Below are 19272 nucleotides of genomic sequence, written 5' to 3'. Positions count from 1 at the left end.
TGCCTGGTGGCTGCCAGGGGGCGCCTCGCCGGACCCTCCCACGGCGTCCCGAGCGCCGGGTGCTGGGCGACTGGGCACAACGGTGTCAATAATGGAGTAGGCCCGTGAGAGTGGCCTCGGCCGAGGGGTGGGTGGGACGGCACGGATCAATCGACGGCAGGGTCACTGGTTAACCGCTCACGCAGGTCACTGCGAGGGTGCGCACACGGTCACTGGATCACCTAGGAGACCGATTGCTGACCGGACAAAGGGTCATGCGGGACACAGATCGCTGGCGGGACAGGAGATGGTCCCTGAGCCGCGCAGGGAGCGGGGCACAGTGGTACAGCACATCAGGGTACTGGATTATTCTGTAAGTGATCTCCCTGCACCGAGCAGCAAGAACCAATGCACAATTGGACCGATGGTGAAACACTGAAGTCTTGCTGGAATGGGGCTGATTGAAATCGGTGTGGGTCAGTGCTGAGCTCCCGGCCATAGCTACGCTAAACTCGGCCAGATCCGCCCGTGCGTGCAGCTGCTATTTTCAGAGTGTGGCTATTCGCGTCTGTCTAATCAAGTTCGGCGTCGTTGACAGACGGCTCCACCCGAAGTGCACAGATTGACGTTGGTAGCGCATCGCTGTGTTGATTGATGATTGATCCTGATGGTGTGAACTTAACAGTGTACACAGTACTACACATTCCGTCCGCTTATTGTTACCTGTCACCCGAATAATGATCACTCCACGGAGCGATGCGATGAGGGAGAAATCCCTGTGGAAGCCAGTATCTCTATCAGTTCGAGTAATGAAAATAAATATTTCACTTAAGGTACTTCCGGAAAAAGAAAACTATGACCCAGCTGCGCAGACTGGGCGCCTTTGTGCTATTTGCCGTGTAAAAATGTTACTGTAAGTGTCACAATTACTCGAAAGCAAAGGTTTGGTCCGTTGCGTTACACTGCCACGGTGTCACACCCATCCAGTTACCGAGCGGCAGCGGCGGCTGGCGGCCAAGTGGTTGTCCGTTGGTGTTGTGATTTGTGGTAGCGTGGTCACGTGACATTATCCGACCACGTGACACTGTCCGGGTATTAAGCGATGTATCGATTAATAACACCCAAGCCCAGGAACTGGGACGTTTCGGGCATCGAAAGGCCATTACCGTGAACATTTCTTTGTGGGCTACATACCGGTTGTCCCGGATCAAAACCACACACATGTGAAGCATCCCCTTCCCTTTTTCTTCAGAGGACGCAGTTTTTAAGATGTTTTATACAGGGCGGTACATTGTCTGACCCATCAAGCATGGCCTGTAGGGGGTACGTTGTGAAAGGACACCGTAGTAGGAAGATTCCGGATGCGTTGAATGAACGCCGGGCTTACGGATCGCGTAGCTCAGTTGGGAGAGCGTTGTCTCATTATCGCGCGCGGAACGTCGCGGAATCCGGGTCTGACCTTCGGCCAAGAGTTGCGTCATCACCGTGGCAACCAGCGTAAGAGAGCCGACGCTAAATGATCTGAGGTGTTAAATGGGCTGTTAAACCAAAAAATTCCAGCAAGTACAGAGAGCGTTTGTTATATCTGCGTATTTGTAACGAAACATATTTTCCATTTCATGTGATGCGTTCTGCTGGTTTTTTATCTTTCAGAAAAGAACCGGCACCCTGAAGTGTTTAATGGCTGTTGAATGTGGACTACGGTTACCACTGAGATAACACATTTGAACGTATTGGCCCACTGAAGGGTTTCCATGCAGCTTCTATGTTATATCGAAAAATGCTTTACAAAATTTCGCGATCGTCAACGGAACATGCCTGTTCATGTTGTGTATCGACGCTCAAGAAAGCCTTCCCATTCGCCCATGAGGAGCCTCTTCGTGCATGTGTTCCTGGCATGCGTACTAAATAAACAGCTGAACTGAGCCTTCTGTGTTTGAGGCGCCGTACCTTCTGCCAGTGATGCCTTCTAAAATCGTTGGGGGAGGGCTCAACCGAAAAAGTTGACCTAACCAAAACCTGGTTTGTTCCCGCATTTCGGTACTTGTATTTGCTTCCTTGATGCCGAAAGAAAGAACTTTTTTAATATCTCGTAGGTTCGAAATTGGCCTCCTGCGAAGGAATTTATTTTGCCATTTCAAGTCAACACCAGCTGCCTTTTTGTGAAAAGCTTGGAATGGAGTGCAATTCACAGGAAAACATCTTAGGAAATCATGGTAAGAGATCATTCATGACTCCCGTTGTCGGTGATTGTGTTGTGTGACCACCGCGAACACCATTATGCGACAAAATTGCACTTGCCCATGTTGGCGTAGACACGCGCCAAGTTTTATCTAAGCCACCATGCACTTTCAAAAACTGCCAAAAAAATTAGTTGGTTGTTCTTTCTCTCGATCCAGTCAGTATCATTTGACATTAACCCTGCGTTCCGCACGTGGTGACAGGTGACCTAATGCACCTTAACTCCAAGCAACGCCCCTGGCTTCATTGCACTTTATTTCATTACGAACGCAGCACTGCACGATACCTCTGCTCGCGCAGCACGAACTATTCACGGACTTCACGTACACACCGGCCGAACAATCAAGTAACAGAGGTGCCAGCGAAGACTAACGGACCTTCGTCAGTCTCGTGGGCTCCAAGCGACCACCGAGCCAATCACAAGCGCGCTCCGGCCGACAACCGGCCAACAGTCGCCATACGAACGTATATAAGAATACAAATCATCCGGGCACTCGGCGACATCAAGCGCTCACGAGTGTTCTCTCCCGCCATTGTCCTGTCCGCTGCCGACGAAAGCAGGAGCTGCCACTGCCCACCCACCCTTTATGCCGGGTGCCATGAATAAATACTCCCCCGCTCATTAATCGCGGACGTATTTATTTTCCCCGGCAATTTTCAACAGTTGTCGGGCTGGCACCATCGGCGTTTCTCGCGCCTCGTTTTTCAGGCGGGCGACAGCATAATGCGATCTTCACCTGGCGCCGTACTCATAGGTGGCGCTGTGCGGTGGCGGCAGCGGCGGCGGCGCGGCGCTGGCCGCCGCCCCGCTGCGGTACAGGCCGGGCACGCCGGGCGCGCCGCCGCCGTAGCCGGCCGCGCCGCCGCCGGCGTACAGCGGCGCCCGGCCGCCGGGCCGCGAGTACGGCGGCGAGCGCGCCTTGTACGGGTATGTCGTGAAGAGGGGCCCGTAGTAGGCAGCGCTCGGGTACGGCTGGGTGCCGGGCGCCGGCGGGACGTACTGCTGCGCGGCCGCCGGGAACATGCGCGACATGGCTGACACGGCGGCCGCCTCGCTCCGCTCCGGCTCTGGCGGCAGGGGCACAGCGGGTTAGCGGGGTCACAGTGGATCGGCTAGGTTATAACGGGTCAGCGGGACCGTAGGGTCACAGCGGTCGGCGAAGACGTAGCGGGGTCACAGTGGGTCCGTGTCGGCGCGCGGACGGCGGGGGCGTGTGTGGTCGTTTGGTCATGAACACGCGCCCGGCTGGTCGGCTTATTTTCTAAAAAATATTTTATCCGAACCTTTTGAATGGATGGATTTCTGGGATCAGAGCTCACGCTAAGCAGTGCTTGTTGTGTGAGCCTTGACTCCTGCCATCCGATCGCCCAATTCCAATTAAACGGCAGAATTTGGTGGCGAAAGGTTAACGTGCCACAATACTAAATTCACAGAGCGGATTGTTATGTATGTTCATTCACTTGAGTGAAAACTTAAGGCTTCTTAGGTCACGACCTTCCGGTGAAATAAGGCCACTTAAGGTCACTCTCAAGATTGGTGCCTAGAGCGCCCCCAGGCCTCATCATGCAACCACCTTGAACCTAGATACCGTTTCTAAGCAAAAGATAATTGGTGTTGATTTCAGTTCGGCGGCCTTTTTTGACCTTTAGGAAGGTCATGACGACCAAAACCTAAAGCATTGTTTTATTTTGGATTTGAATAATCACCAATGATTACGCTTGGGGGTACGTTCCTTAAAATAAAAGATCCATGTGTGGCACTTTACGGGCGGTGACCTACTCTGACCTTAACGAAATAAAAGGAATATGTCTGCTGCCGTCCCGGTTATTAATGAAGTCGAAATGAGCATCAAAAATCACCCCTTTAAGCAAGCGCTTCAATAAAACAGGTTAATTTGACCTTGGTATGGCTTTCACCTCAACCTAACCCTGTGACCGTGCCCAAGGTCAATGTAGTTTTCCGAAATCTTAAATGCGGCTGGCTTATTGTTTAAGAAACTATCTCAAAGATGCATGGCTTTGTCGAGCATTTAGTTGTCGTTTCAGATTGAACGATTTCTAATGAATTGCCTTCGCTGATAGCCATGGCCTGAATTTGACCTGTCATTGGTCAGCGACCTTGTAAGGTACGTCCAATCTTTTCCTCCAAAACATTCGCCATTTATTTGCCTATAGCTATGCAAAATTTTGGGCGGCTTCCCCACAACGTTGGGAAACCATTCTATAAATACCTTCGGGGGTGGTGAGAAATCAAACTAACCCCACGTCCTCCTCCTCCTCCTCCTGAGCGCGTGTTAAAACACGCAATGATATCGCTGACAACCCATTTGAGATAGTGGGGGACGAGTGCGTAGGCTCGTGCGCACGATTAGCCCGGGTACACAGCAACTGGGGCCAATGCAGAGGTTCAGGTAGCGACGCATGTAGAGGCCGTTACAGTTTGGTGAAATCCATTAGGACTATTATAACATGGGTAACGAGCTGAATTGGGTACGAATGATGGGAAAAGTCTGTTAAACGATAAGCATTTCAAGACACGTCGGATAGATAATAAGATGTTTCGTACAGTGTTCTTGGTTGTGCTTCTTTTTCAATCATCAAAGGAGTAAGACCTTGAGCTCCGTTTTGTTGTTGTTTTGTTTTGTTTTTTGTTCCTTTTTGGCACCCTGAATTGTAAGGAATTATTCTTCCAATAACGAAGTTCCTTTTACCAGGAGGGTGGTTAAACAAGATTATCAAGGAAGCATTGACCGCACTGACACACATCGACGTCCAAAGCCGTGCTCATGGCCACGAGTGTGACCAGTGACTGGTAAGCACTCAGGACCATGATCACAGCTTAGAAACGTCGACTTTAGTTCATAAGGCTGTAAAACCTCCTTGATGGCGTTGTTTAACCAGGCATATTGAAGGCCGACCACTGGCAGAATAAGATCTCTTAACTCATGGTAAGCTTAGGGATAAATTTCCTTGATTTCCTTTTCCATACTGCGGCTAAAGGCTTCGTACAGTTTAGCGGCTGGGAGCCAGGTGGGCACGAGCCATTAGAAATGGGCAACCGCATCTTGTCCGGTACTTTGGGGAGGGGGGACTCGTGAATATCACTTCAACCTGAAGTGACGCAAATGTACCCAAATTCCGAACAGACGTGAGGTAGAGGCACTGGCAGCTGCCATCCCGGCATCCCAGTCCCAGCCGCGCGTAATCGCTTCAGCAGACGCCGTTCGACTCCGCGGGGCCGAGGCTCCTCCGTTCGGGTGTCCGGCATCTCGACGGCTCCCACACCCAGCCGGCCGGCCGGCGGAGGGGGGGGGGGGGGGAGCAGGACGAGTGGCGGCCGGCCGCCCGCTCTGCCATCATTTAAGTTTTTGTTTTCATTTGTTGGATGCTCGACTGGCAGGAGACAAACGGCGCTCGTTAGAAGGCTGGCGGGGAGCTGTGTTGGGTTTCGGCCGGCCGCGGAGGGCCGCCGCCGGCGCCCGGCCCGGCGCCAGGCAGCCTCGGAGGGCAGCCGGGCCGGGGCCGGACGGAAACGGCGCGGCGACGCCGATGGCGCAGGTGGTGCGGGCGCTGTCTGGTCCGCGCGAGGGAGGTAATGACTCTCTCTGGGATGGTTTGAGAAATCGACTTAATTGGGTGAGATATTGCTGCGCTGAAAAGAACAAACAAGCAACCGAGAATGTGCATCCCATAATCAGGGCACCAGAATTGTAAAGGACAGGTGGTACTTTTCATCTGCCGTTTCTGCATACGGCTAAACGCTCCCTTACAGACCCGTGCACAATGTTTGAGCTCCGTCTTTCCATTTGCCTTTGAACTCTGTGACAATCCTGTGACATGACAATTCTGTACCGACTGCTTTCCTTATTCACAAGCCTCTGCATCTTTCGAGGGGCTGCCTCGTCAGCGCGGCGAACCTATAATAAATGGTCGGACTTGTTTGAATGGGAAGGCCGTCTCGAAATTGCGATCCAAACAATCTCCGCTGGGATAATTTAACCTGTCAGCACTCAGCGTAAACAAACTTGGGTGGAACAAAAATTGGATTAACAGAATGGTGTGTTTATTGTCTCACACCCAGACTACTCGTGTTAAGTGCCAAGTTCCGTGAGACTTCACTAGACAAAGGTTACAAGGAGGGCAGCATTGTCTGCCTGCTTATGACCGGTGTGACTAAGAGCGATATGCAGTTGCAGGCATTGCATGGTTGTTACTATCATTGATGAATGTCCCGAACGCAGTCAGAATTTTACGGTAGCTTCAAGTAACAGCCGCGTGCGCGGATCCCAAAGGTAGACAGATCTCAAATATCAATCAAGAGTTGATAAGATACAAAGTCAACCTAGGATCCTAAAAGATCCTTCACAAGACTGGCAATGGATCCTGGATCCCAATAGTTTTGATGACAAACTTTCAAGCATGAGGCTGGAACTCAAGATATTTTGGGGCAAATTGCTTAAAGGAGACCAGGTCTCAGCAGGAGATATTCTATAAAGTTAAAAACAAAGTTCGGTTTCATGAAAATTTTGAATAATAGGAATCCATGCACGTACCAATCAAGCAGAAATCTGCTCTTTTAGCAAAGCCTATAAAGCCTCAGCAGTGGAGGGTAGTCTTTGACAGCAAAGCTTGCAGGTAGTTTTTGGAAATATGTTTGTCCGCGTTATTTCGTACCAAAAAGGTACACTGATATCGGGGCAAGAGAGTAAGAGAGCTGTCACTGCACATCTCTCGTAATATTTATCTTACGTTTTGGAGATGAGATAAGTCAACAGTACTCTACTTTGGATGGAAAATTTATCCCTAAAGCTCTTCCGAAATGGGTCCTTGAAGCTTCTGCAAGCAATTTTAAGTTGAATGCTGGATTATAGTGTTTCGACAACCTTTGCTAAGTATTTTGCATCCCAAAGGATCTGTGTCATGCAGGACACCTCTGTTAGAAGTACCCTTAGTCCGGGGACGGATACACACCTGAAGTGTTATACATCAAGTGAGGTGGTCGGTTCAGTTTTTCAGAAGGCGGACCAGATGGGCATCGTCCTATGCTTGCGAAGGGAGTGTCCCTCAGCCAGTCGAGTAGAAAGTGCAGGTATGTTACGCGTAACCTGGATCCGAAAATGCTAGATAATGTGCTCATGCCCTTAGGTTACTGAAACCAGAAGCGATTATTACCCCTATGATGTGGTGGTACGTGTGAATTATTGGCCAATAATTAAGAAATGATTTGCAATATGGTGTGTCTTGTTTTTTTTTCTGATCTTCATGCAAGGTCGCCTCACCAACAGGCAACAAGCGGTGCGGGTATCATAACACGCACCGATTTGCAGCGACTTCTTGCACATTTTTGCGGCGGAAATTAACAAACAACTTAGATTTAAGATGTTGAGATGAATCATTTTTTTCACATTTAAGAAAGCCCCTGTGTGAAAGCGGATTGGCGCGGATTTATTTGACAATTTTTTTCTGGTAATTCAGACTGCTTCTGATTGGGTTCAGAAGTCTGGGAAAAGTGAGTTGGCGGGTGGACTGGATCTGGGCTTGCCGGACTCGACTGGGCCCGATTCTGAAAACTCAATCCATGAAGTGCTCTATTTTCCACCACTGAAAAGCGTACAGCTACGGTTTTGCGATGGCCTGGTGCTTAGGCTCAAGCTATGCTGTCACTTTTCACAGCCTGGGAGCTCTTAAAAAAGCCGTACGAGATCACATAGAATGGGGCTAGCCTAAAACCTAAATCAAAACGCGTTGGCTGCACTGATGATCTAATCAACCCATCGGTTGTGGTTCGGAGTTGGCGCAGTCTGCAACCGTCCGAAGCGATACGAATGGTTAGCTCCAGCAAAGTGTTTAACCGTTAAGTTTTGCCGCTGGTTGGACTGTTCCGCCTGTTTTGGCTCTGGTCGGCCGGGCCGGCCGACGGTGTCAGGGACCGTGAGAGTTGACTCCTTCGCTTCAGCAGCGGTGGCATCCACCGCTGTCGCCGGCATCTCGGCGGCCAGCTATTTTTCTCGAGAACTATCTGGCTCTACGGGAAAGGAAAACAGCGAGGGCATCGGAAGCGGCCGGCGGAAACTCGAGCCGCGCCCCGTAAACACCGTTTTCCCCGCGGCGCTGTCATCGGACCAGCTGGCGGCGGCGGCGGCGCGCCATTTATCACGCGCGCCGGCGGGTCGGGTCAGGAGCGCGCGCGGCAGCCGGCGGCGCCAGTCCGTCTGCCGACACCGGACACCGCCGCCGGCCGCTGACCGGTCAGAGGTCGGCCGGGGCGCGGCGCGCCGCCCGCCCGTAATAAATGGCGGCTGAGGCCCGGCCGCCAGCGCGCCGGCGACTCATTACGCGCGGCCGCCGGGTAAACAGAGCGCGCCACTGCTTACACGGCGCCGTATCAACAGGAGCTCGCTCACCTTTCTCGGGCTTGGTCTGCAGCAGCATGTGCGGCGCGGCGGACATGGCGGGCGGCCGCGGCGCGCCGGCCGGCGTCAGCTGGCGGCCCTGGCCCGGCATGGCGCCCATCATGTCCGGCATGCCACTGTCAACCGCGGCCGGCCGGTCAAGACGGGTCAGCTGCGGGGAGGCCGGCAGGGCGAGCGGCGGCGGGGCACCGGGCAGGGGCACTCGACCCGTGACCGCCGGCGAGGCCCGAGTCAACAGAGGACGGATACCCGCCCGAAGGGGAGGGGGAGGCGCAACGGTGCGGTGGGGTGAATGGATACGCTTGAGGCATACTGAGAATAGAGAAGTAACACACCACAGTGGAGCGCACCTGAGATGACGTTGCATATAATGCAAATGCACTGCAACGTCTAAAGAGGATGCAAGGCTGCCATACTCTTTTGCAGCAGTGTAGCAGAATGTGAAAGTTTTTTATTGTCAGAGAAACGTTAATCCTGATTTCATGCCGAGGGCGGGAGAAGTGGATGATCAACAGCATTACATGGCCACAAGGAGTTCCATGAGAGGACACTTAAAATGAACAGATAACAAACACATCGCAGTACCAACAGGGCCAGTACCAATCAGACTCAACCAAAATGAGAAACATCATGCTGCGCGCAGGGAACGACAAATCGCAGCATCCGGGAGCAAACGCACCGCAGCATCCACAGATTTGGGTCAGGTTACAATATCAACAGAAAACGGACACATTGCAGTACCAACAGGGAATGTACACACAGCGGGCATCGGGATGTGACTGGAATTCGTGAAACGGGTGCGATTCGTTTCATCTGACGTTCGCGTTCGTCGTCAAACAGCAAGCACTGGACTGACTACCGGGGTTTCAAACAGGCAGATGAGCCGCCAAGGCCATGTAAACGACAGCGCGTCCCTCCAAAAGGGCGGAAGGCGAGGTAGGATCAGCTGCGTGTCGGAGGATCGCTGCTCCTGATAGCACAGCCAGCCGGTGGGTCCACTCACCAGTCGTCCGGGTCGCAGTCCCGGAAGCCCTTGGCGAACGGGTTGCTGGCGATCTTCAGCTGCGTGACCTGGGGAGCATTTCCGGCGGTCAGCCAGAGAGGGCGCCCGGCCTCTGACTCAGCCCGCCCCCTCCCCCATCCGGCCGCCTGACCGGGCTCACACCCTCGGGCGTAATTATTTACCGGCGCCCGGCTTTCATCGGTCGGCCGCTGATACCATCTGCGATTCTTACATCCTCATTTATTAAGGCGAGCGCCGCTTCCGTGGCGGCCGGCTGGCGCCGACCGGTGACGTCACCGATCGGTGACGTCACACGCGGGGCGGGGATGGCGGCGCCGTCGTCGGCGGGGACACGGCGCCGGCGACGGTTCCGCGGGGGCGGCTGCGCCGGGGCGGGTCCTGTGACGGATGGTCGGCCCGCCGGTAAGGCGCGTCGACCCCCTTTAACGGCCAAGATGGATGGCCTGTGACGTCACGGCCACGCCACTGTTTTCGCCTCCGGGCGCGGCGGTGGGTCCAGCCGGAACGGAACGGAACGGCGGACCGGTCCAGCGGACTGGTCCGGTGGCTGGGCGCGGCGTGCGTGAGGGATAGGCGGAACGAAGCAGAACGGTGATGCGGTCTGGTCGGGGCGGAACGGCAGAACAGTCCGAAGAGCCGCCGAACGGGAGACGAGGAACGGCCGGAGCGGGACGAAAAAGTGACGAGTTCCAGTCGGGTAGGGACAGCAGCCTGCTTGGCTGGAACGACAGAGTACCACGGCCTTTGCAAGTCGAAGTACATATACATATCGTATACATATCGTACGTATTGTGCTGCTGGAAAAGTCAAAAGCGCCTGAGGCGAGCGAAACAGGTGAGTTCAAGAAATGCAGCGTTGGCACGTGAAATGCAGGGTGTCGAAGACTGCATGCGTGAGCGGAGCTTTTGTTGCAAGGTGTTCATTTATGAGCAGAGATGAATAAAGGTGATCAATTTGGTCATACTTTTACATTTATAACCTTGACATTAAAAAATGCAGGAATCTCTTCTGAGACCTCTGATCTCGGTAGCAACATATCACGCTTTGATTCTGCTACATACCCTTTGATTCTGATACGCTGTGACGGCCATGAACTTGGTTTCTGAGAAGACGAATGTCTTGAAGTTCTGGTAGTTCCCTTGCTCTTCTCCTTTGGGGTTGTAGATGACATGAAACCGGGGCTGGTATCGATGCATTGAGTTCAGGATAATCTGAAACACCGCAGACTTGTCACTGTCTGCCTGGCTCTCCGGCAACACACTGGGAAGTGTTCGATCAGGCCACGGCCGCGTGCACGCCTGACGTTGAAAGCGGTTGATGTCTGATGATTGACCGCTGAATCTGGGCGGAAAACCAAACAAACAAACCGGCAAATGACCGAACAATCGCTTCAGCAGACTCCGCGAAAGCCGCAGTGCTGCACGCATCATCGGAGCTACCATGCTGACGGTTCGCTGCAAATGGCTTCCGCGCGCCATTGGCTCTGGCGTGAGGCCGTCAACACAGCGGCAGACACAGGCCTGTGTCGCCGTGACGGTGCTCAGCCCGGCGCTGCCGAGGGGGGACGCCGGCGCTGCCGAGGGGGGACGCCGGCGGCGCTGCGAGGGGGGACGCCGGCGCCGGCCGAGGGGGACGCCGGCGGGCCGAGGGGGGACGCCGGCGCCGGCCGAGGGGGACGCCGGCGGTGCCGAGGGGGGACGCCGGCGCTGCCGAGGGGGGACGCCGGCGCTGCGAGGGGGGACGCCGGCGCTGCCGAGGGGGGACGCCGGCGCTGCCGAGGGGGGACGCCGGCGCCGGCCGAGGGGGGACGCCGGCGCCGGCCGAGGGGGACGCCGGCGCTGCCGAGGGGGGACGCCGGCGCTGCCGAGGGGACGCCGGCGCTGCCGAGGGGGGACGCCGGCGCTGCCGAGGGGGACACCGGCGCTGCCGGGGGGACGCCGGCGCTGCCGAGGGGGGACGCCGGCGGCCGAGGGGGGACGCCGGCGGCCGAGGGGGACGCCGGCGCTGCCGAGGGGGATGCCGCGCCGGCCGGGAGGGACGCCGGCGCTGCCGAGGGGGGACGCCGGCGCCGGCCGAGGAGGGACGCCGCGGCCGAGGGACGCCGGCGCTGCCGAGGAGGGACGCCGGCGCTGCCGAGGAGGGACGCCGGCGGTGCCTGAGGGAGGAACGCCGGCGCTGCCGAGGGGGGACGCCGGCGCCGGCCGAGGAGGGACGCCGGCGCTGCCGAGGGGGGACGCCGGCGCCGGCCGAGGAGGGGACGCCGGCGCTGCCGAGGAGGGACGCCGGCGCTGCCGAGGGGGACGCCGGCGCTGCCGAGGAGGGACGCCGGCGGCGCTGAGGAGGAAACGCCGGCGCTGCCGAGGGGGGACGCCGGCGCCGGCCGAGGAGGGACGCCGGCGCTGCCGAGGGGGGACGCCGGCGCCGGCCGAGGGAGGGCACCGACGCCGACCGAGGAGGACACCGACGCCGGCGCCGGCCGAGGAGGGACACCGGCGCCGACCGGGACGACCGCCGCCCACTCACGTATCCGTTGTCGTCGTACGGGTTGTTGGTCAGCTTGAGCTTGTCGAACGAGATGACCTGCTTCATCCAGTGCGACCCAAGCGCAGGACTGTCAGGGTGCATGTGGATGCGGGGTGGCGCGTGCGCATCCGCCTTGCCCGCTATCACCCAGCTGGAGCTGCGGGAGGGCGGTGGCAGCGCGCGCGTGAGCTCGCAGACACACTGACGCCTCGTGCAGGCCTCTCCACCCATCCATCATCTTGAAGACGTGTACACGTCGCGCAAGTGTGTGGTATTCGGTGGTTCTGATAAGTGATGCGTAAAGCATGTCATAACAGTTCCGAAGAGCCGCAGAAGTGAAAGAGAACACGCGCTGTTCTTGCAAGTACCGCAGTGATAGCAGATATCCAAACATACCTGTGGAAGGCGTAGCGGTACCTCTTGTCATCGACGGGCACAAAATCCATCTGGAGCATATACTCTTCTAACTGGTGCATGCCGTATAACCGTATTTGAAAGACTGGAAACATTCGCCTGCAAGTCAGAAAGTCGCAGTCAAACCATATTTTCCCGAAACTAGTAAACAAAGACAGCAAAGCGCAGATCTTGTAGTGAGCAATTATTAGAGGTTTTCCGCAATAACATCCTTGATTTTATGGCCCATGTCCAGCAAGTGAATGATGGAGCCGTCTAGGAAAACACCATCGATTATCCCAGCTAGATGATGCCTCTTAATGGCTCCACGTTCCATATCGGTGCGGGCACGTTAGGGCTACCCGAGTCCTTGGCCTCATTGTTTTGCCGACATCAGCATTTCATTTTTTATCTTCATTGATGTTTACCAGACACAATGACGTGTGCCGAGTGGCCGCACCGCTGGCTGCAGCGGCGCAGCAGCGCGCCGGCGCCCATCCCTGTGCACAGCGCGGCCCCCAGCCATCAGCGCCCTCTCGCGCGCCCCACCTGCCGGCCTTGGTGACGATCATCTCGGTGGTGAGCTCGTTGAACTGCTGCCACTGCTCCTTCATCTCGAGCACGGTCGAGACGGAGGCCAGCTTGGGGTGCAGGGGCCGCTGCTCGGCACCCTCCGCCGTCCGCTCGTCGTTGCGGTCGGAGGCCTGCGGCGTGTTGCCGTTCACGTCGCCGGCTAGCTTGTCTCGCTCGGGTCGGCTGAACGCGCACTGGTACAGCTGGCGGTACGGGTCTGCGCAGTCCAGCCGCGTCCGCTCGCCGCCCAGGAAACACGCTGGCGGAGACAGGGAGCGCCGTCAGCGGAGCGCGCTGACGGAGACAGGGAGCGCCGTCAGCGGAGCGTGCTGACGGAGACAGGGAGCGCCGTCAGCGGAGCGCGCTGACGGAGATAGGGAGCGCCGTCAGCGGAACGCGCTGACGGAGACAGGGAGCGCCGTCAGCGGAACGCGCTGACGGAGACAGGGAGCGCCGTCAGCGGAGCGCGCCGACGGAGATAGGGAGCGCCGTCAGCGGAACGCGCTGACGGAGACAGGGAGCGCCGTCAGCGGAGCGCACTGACGGAGATAGGGAGTACCGTCAGCAGAGCGCGCTGTCGGAGGCAGGGAGCGCCGTCAGCGGAGCGCGCTGACGGAGACAGGAAGCGCCGTCAGCGGAGCGCGCTGACGGGGATAGGGAGTACCGTCAGCAGGGCGCGTGTTGGAGACCGGGCTCGCTTGTCGGAGACCGGGCTGGCGTGCGGGGACGTGTAAGTGGCCGAGTGGTGTTGGACGTTGCTGCCGGGGTCGTTGGTTCTGGTATTCAGCTGGCGTCGCGGTAGACTTCCCTCAAGCGGCGATGTTGACGGCAATGGCGCGAGAGTTTGCATGCGCTAATAGCTAACTGAACTGGGTATACTGTTATTGATGCACGATGTCGGAGACCTATCAGATCTCGAGCGATGGGAAATGTTTAAGACGCAATGCTGGATGATTCTGCTGACTGCTCGTAGAAATGACATAATATCATCGTGACGTCACCAAATGACTGACCAATGTCGTTGGCTGATTACTGTATCAGGTGCATTATGCACTATACATTTTTTATCAGCATGGTATCAAACATCAAAACCGGGCTCACGTCTCTTCACCGGTAATAGGTGTTGTAATATTTGGGACACTTTTAACTGCTGGGCTCCCTGTGACCACCGAGTCTTTTGTCGACGTTTCCCCTCCTGTGCAAGATACAGCGCTCACTGCGCCACTGGTATGACGAAGTGAGCCCTGCTTCCTGGACGAGCACTATTTGCAGTCAGCCACCGCTATAGACCCTATCATTAACCGGAGCATAATATCGCACCTCTCATTCGGGGGTTCTCTGTCTTATGTGCCAAAATAGCGCATGTAAATTACCCGGGATGATAAATTAGCTGTGTTTGACGCGCGCGCGATCGACTGCGGTCGGCAGCGTCACGGTCGTCGCGCGCCGTGAGGAGTGTCGCGTGACCAAGACGTACCGCACACAAAGTAGTGCAAATCGCCTTCAATTACCCAGAACTAACATCACATTTCACGGCGCGCCTCGTTTATTCCTGCCAGTGCCTGGCGACGTAAACAGCCATTTGTCAGGAGGGCGCCGGCGGCTATGAGTCCATAAATCGGGGGCCGGTGCCCGGCCGGGCGGCGTCAGAGGGCGGCGACGGCGGCTGACCCGCGCCCCTACAGGTGTTCCGGCGCCGGCCGCCGCTGACGGACGCGTCACTAACGATGACGACGTCGGCAGCTGGGCGCAGCCGGGCCCGGGCGTCACCGGTCACCGGCGCCCGAGGCGCGCGCCTCCCCCTTCCCCTCAAAACATCGGCCCTGTCCTGTCACACACCGGCGGCGCCCCTAAATCTCCAGCCGTCCAATAAACGTCACCGGAGCGACGGAGCGCAAATAGAGCGGCGGAGCGAGGCGCTCCGCCGGCGCGCCACGCGCGCCGCCGCCGCGCCCTCTGGAGGACCGGCGCGGTGCTTTGGCATTCCACCTGTCCCCGGTTATTAATTAGCCCGAGCTGCTGTGATGCATGGCTGCAGTCGGATTGGCCCCATATATCATCGCCAATGAGTAATTTGAAGCCATAAGCATCTTCTGGCTAATCTGTGCCGAAATCGACGCCGACGGTGCGGTTTTCCGTCTTTCAGGTTTTCCAGGCGACGCACCTGATCAGATTTCGTCGAAAACGGATTGTATCAAACCTGTTGTGGCACGAAGCACAGAATCAAACTCGGTTTGTGTTCACAATTTGATGCTGCTGTGCCTCTGCTTTAGCCGATGAAAGCGTAATTGTTCCTTTGTTATGGTTGGCTGGTAAGAATTATTGTAGGCTAGGTGGCAGCTACCAACAGTCCCAACTAGAGGCCCTCAGTTTCGCGAGTTTGCCCACAATGGGTGCTTTGACTCCCCCGTACGTTCCTGCGCGGTTCTCCAATGCAGTTAAATGTAGGAGCAGTGTAGCATCAGGGCTGCTGAGGTTCTGATCTGCGATGCCCATGGTTGGAACGTATCAAAAGCATGTCGTGTGTGGCCCGCCTGAAGTGCGAGGTCTGCTTACACTGCCGAAGTGGCGCACTTTTCGTTAGTGTGCACCTCCTGTCTGGTGAAGGTGGGCGGAAAAGGACTACAGACTTCCCGAACGTGTGAGTAGTGTTTGCCCGCGGCCGCTGAAGACTCGTCTGCGTCAGTTTTACAGCCCCGGAGCAAGCTCTGTGTGGCATTACTGGCCAGCTATGGCTAGCTATAGCGCTGGCCCATCGGAAGTCCGGCGAGAGTGGCCAGTGACCTCGGTGGCCTGGTCACGAGTCACGGCAGCATCGGCAGGCAGTAACGGAGCCGCCGTGCTGGAGCTGGAGCGCAGCCCACAGCGGTCCAGCCAGACGGGACAACAGGCCGGCCGCGCTGCAGGGGTGCAGTCAGACGGCTGCAGATGACAACAGGCGCGGAGTGACGGCACGGTCCAGTCGAGGCCGAGGCCGGGCGTGGCACGCGGACCCTGCCCGGTTGCGTCAGATCGCCCAGGGCCGCTGTAAATTCATGTGCACCGTCTTCTCCCGCCATGTTGAGGCTGGGAAGTCTGGCCTTTCGTTTATCTAGGCGTGATGAACGTGATTTATGGGAAAGGAATCCTTGAACTCGGCTTCGACGTAACACCGGTGCGGCGATGACCTCATGGCATCTCGTGACCTCTCGCCGTCCTTCCACGACACACCGGAGCCTCCGAGTGAGCCGTGCAGTGCGGGGAACGGTAGCCATGAGCCACGACAGTACCAGCTAGTCTAGATGGACAGCTTGTCTATTTCTATGATTGTGTGTGAAAATGATAATGGTTTGATGGCGCTGAACAAAAGGGACGGAGGCAAATAATTTCCAGCGAATCTCATCCTAATTTCGTCCCGTTGGCTTAGGTCAAGCCACATTGAACTGATGCGCTTCATCGCCATGCATGCAATGACGTAATTTGATTATGCCTTCATCCGCGACCCCAACGCTCGCAGCCCTCCTGCGTTCAATACCTAAGCCAACATTGACACACCGCTTGTTAAAACAACTGCTCCGTCGGCCACTCTCTGCCGCGTCCGGGCCTCCGACCGGCGCCACCTCGTGCCGCGCGTGCCGGCACGCCGAGCCGACGCACGAGCGCGGGGCGGCGCACGTAAGGCGATGGCTGCCGCCGCGCTGGTCGGTCGACGACGCGCCGCCGCCTGGGTGGTCCGTCCGGCCGGCTGAGGCGCCGGCGCGCGCTGCCGTCGACCGAGCCTGGCCCGCGAGGCTGCGTCGTTGCCGTCGGCCGCCGCCGGCGGCGTTTAATCACCTCGCGAGTCGCGGCCTGTTTTGCCGCTTGTCATGCCGCACGCCTCGTCACTTATAATCCGCCGTGAATCACACCGGCAACCGCCATCAACATTCCGTCGCATCGGAAACGGCGCGCGACGAGCGCGTCGAGATCGGCCCGCGATTACCCGCCGGAGACAGGACCGGAGCGACGGACGGGCGGCGCAGGGCGGGAGAGTCAGGACCGGAGCGATGGCAGAACGCACCGGACGGGCGGCGCGGGGCGGAGAGAGACAGGACCGAAGAGGACGGGATTGCAGAGGACAGGGGGGAGGGGGAGCGGAGAGGACATGAAAGGTCAGAAAGATAAGTTAGCAATGGTAGAAAGCGAGGTCACTGTCCTCCGATGAAACCTTGCGAAGACTGCGAAGAGCGATTGAGTATACTGAAGTCAGGGAGAAGGCGGAGGAAACGAGAGCTATGCTTTTTATTGAGCCATATGAAAAGGTCAGGTATCTTGGGATACACGAATCGATGCGGACATGAAATAACTGTAGACACATCCGGACAAAGAAGTTTGTGGAGAACAGGACAAGGTAACACGTATGTGTATCACACACCTGATTTATGTGGAAGAACATATGCAGTCGAGTGTGGTATCGCGGTTCGTACAAAGCCCATGCCCCATGAAAACTATTCCAGTGCTTTGCTGTAGCACGAGGAGAGCTGTTCGTTATAATTACGAATATTTTGTCTGTTTTCGTTCCCATAGTTTGTCGATATATCTTTGGGCACCACCGTTATTCGTCCCATTATAAATATGCGTAGCAACCGAACTAAATTATAATATAGCAACCGAACTCCAGCTTGGCCATCGTCTTCATTCCAAGTGGCGATGCTTCTTACGCATGCTTCTCTTTACATCGTCTATTTTCAAGCTCCTTTTTGGACCGTCTGTGTGCACATGTCATGCACAAGAATTGCCGAACAAGCAAGACAGTTGAAGAACAGGTGGCAAGAGAGGCGTCCCATTCCCGTATGACCACGCCGTCCGCACCGCCTCAGTACCCGGGAACGCTGCCACGTGAGCAGGCCACTGTCGGGAGGCGCTGCTTGGTCAGGCCACCGGTGACGTCACATGGACTACATGGTCTTTCTGCGCGCCCAAGATGTACATCTTTGACGCCGAACCACGGCGACAGCGTTGCCATACTGTGTGTTGACGTCGGTATATTTTGTCTGACGCCCCTTCGTCAGCTCCGAGCTTTTAGTATCGATGCAGATTCCGAACATCTACATGTAACGATTGGTCATCCTATTCCGCAATGTGTGACGACAAGTTTTCCATAACGCCTCACAGACACCAGTTTCGAAACGCCGGAAGCACGGGGCTTGCAGCGTGCGGCGCCGCCTCCATGACTGTCGCGCCGCGGCGAGTGTCACCACGTGTGCTCGCCTCGCAGGCGCCAATCAGCGGGGGAATTTGTCTTCATCAGCGGCGACACGTGTCCTGCCGTGTTGCGCGCCACCCAGCTCCCGCCCGCCATCGGCTGGCGTTGCCATTTTACCGGCGACGCCCTCGTCCGCGGCGGCCGCCGGCGCCCCTCTGTCAATTACCAGGACACGGGGAGGCGCGACCGCAGCCATCCGAGCGGCGCAGCCGTCTGCCGCTCGGTGAGCGTGAAGCAGGGCGGGAAGGGGGGGGGGCACGTGCCGCCGCGTGTCACGTGACATCTGATTTACGCCGGGGAGGCCGTCGCGGCATACCGGCCGTGGCACATGTCTAATTACGGAGAAGTGATCGGACCGCCGCCACCCACGGTCTGCGGCGGCGTCGGAGCGGGTAAAACAGAGAGGAGAGGGGTGCAGCGGCGGCGGGCCCGTGACACCCGTGTCGAGCTCGCCGCGCCCGCCCCGTCGGCCACGTGGCTCGCCGCCGCTGTCGCCGCCGCCGCCGCCGCCGCCGCTGCCGCCGTCTCGTTCGGCGGCTGAAGGCGTGTTCGCTTGTGTGTGCGCGGTCTAGGGCCGGGCTGGACCAGCCGGACATCGAGGCCTCTCGTTGTGCCGGAGAATTGGGATTTGATGTGCATTAGGGGAAGTGATGTACGTGTGCACCCTGACTTAACGTGCGCTTTACGTGATCAAATGGCTGTGGGAAGACGACATCCCCATGTTGTGGTCCATTTATGAAATCCACGCACATGTTTGGTAGATGGTGGCTGTGATGAGCGTTCATCCTTAGTGAAAACAAAATTTGCATCGCCGACAATACGTATATAGTTCTGTAGGTGCATGCCGTTGTGATATAAGGTGTCGGTGAAGCATCACTCCATCAGTAATATTAGTGCAAGAG

General features: G+C 56.9%; 1 protein-coding gene across 1 annotated transcript in view; it reads right to left on the bottom strand.

The window, feature by feature from the left end:
* Positions 1–146: 146 nt before the first annotated feature.
* The window catches only part of LOC119111259 (T-box transcription factor TBX10), a 41918-nt gene continuing 22792 nt past the window's right edge, over positions 147–19272 (bottom strand). Inside the window, exons 2-9 of the mRNA XM_037235081.1 lie at positions 13123–13405; positions 12577–12693; positions 12181–12337; positions 10719–10868; positions 9637–9704; positions 8625–8749; positions 3126–3288; positions 147–189 (exon numbers count right to left, since the gene is read on the bottom strand). Coding sequence (XP_037090976.1) covers positions 147–189; positions 3126–3288; positions 8625–8749; positions 9637–9704; positions 10719–10868; positions 12181–12337; positions 12577–12693; positions 13123–13405 — 1106 coding nt within the window. The remainder of the gene's footprint in view (positions 190–3125; positions 3289–8624; positions 8750–9636; positions 9705–10718; positions 10869–12180; positions 12338–12576; positions 12694–13122; positions 13406–19272) is intronic.

The sequence above is a fragment of the Pollicipes pollicipes genome, unplaced genomic scaffold (assembly GCF_011947565.3).
Source record: "Pollicipes pollicipes isolate AB1234 unplaced genomic scaffold, Ppol_2.1 Scaffold_7261;HRSCAF=8764_pilon_pilon_pilon, whole genome shotgun sequence".
Classification (NCBI taxonomy): Eukaryota; Metazoa; Arthropoda; class Thecostraca; order Pollicipedomorpha; family Pollicipedidae; genus Pollicipes; species Pollicipes pollicipes.
This window is presented reverse-complemented; position numbering and strand designations above follow the sequence as displayed.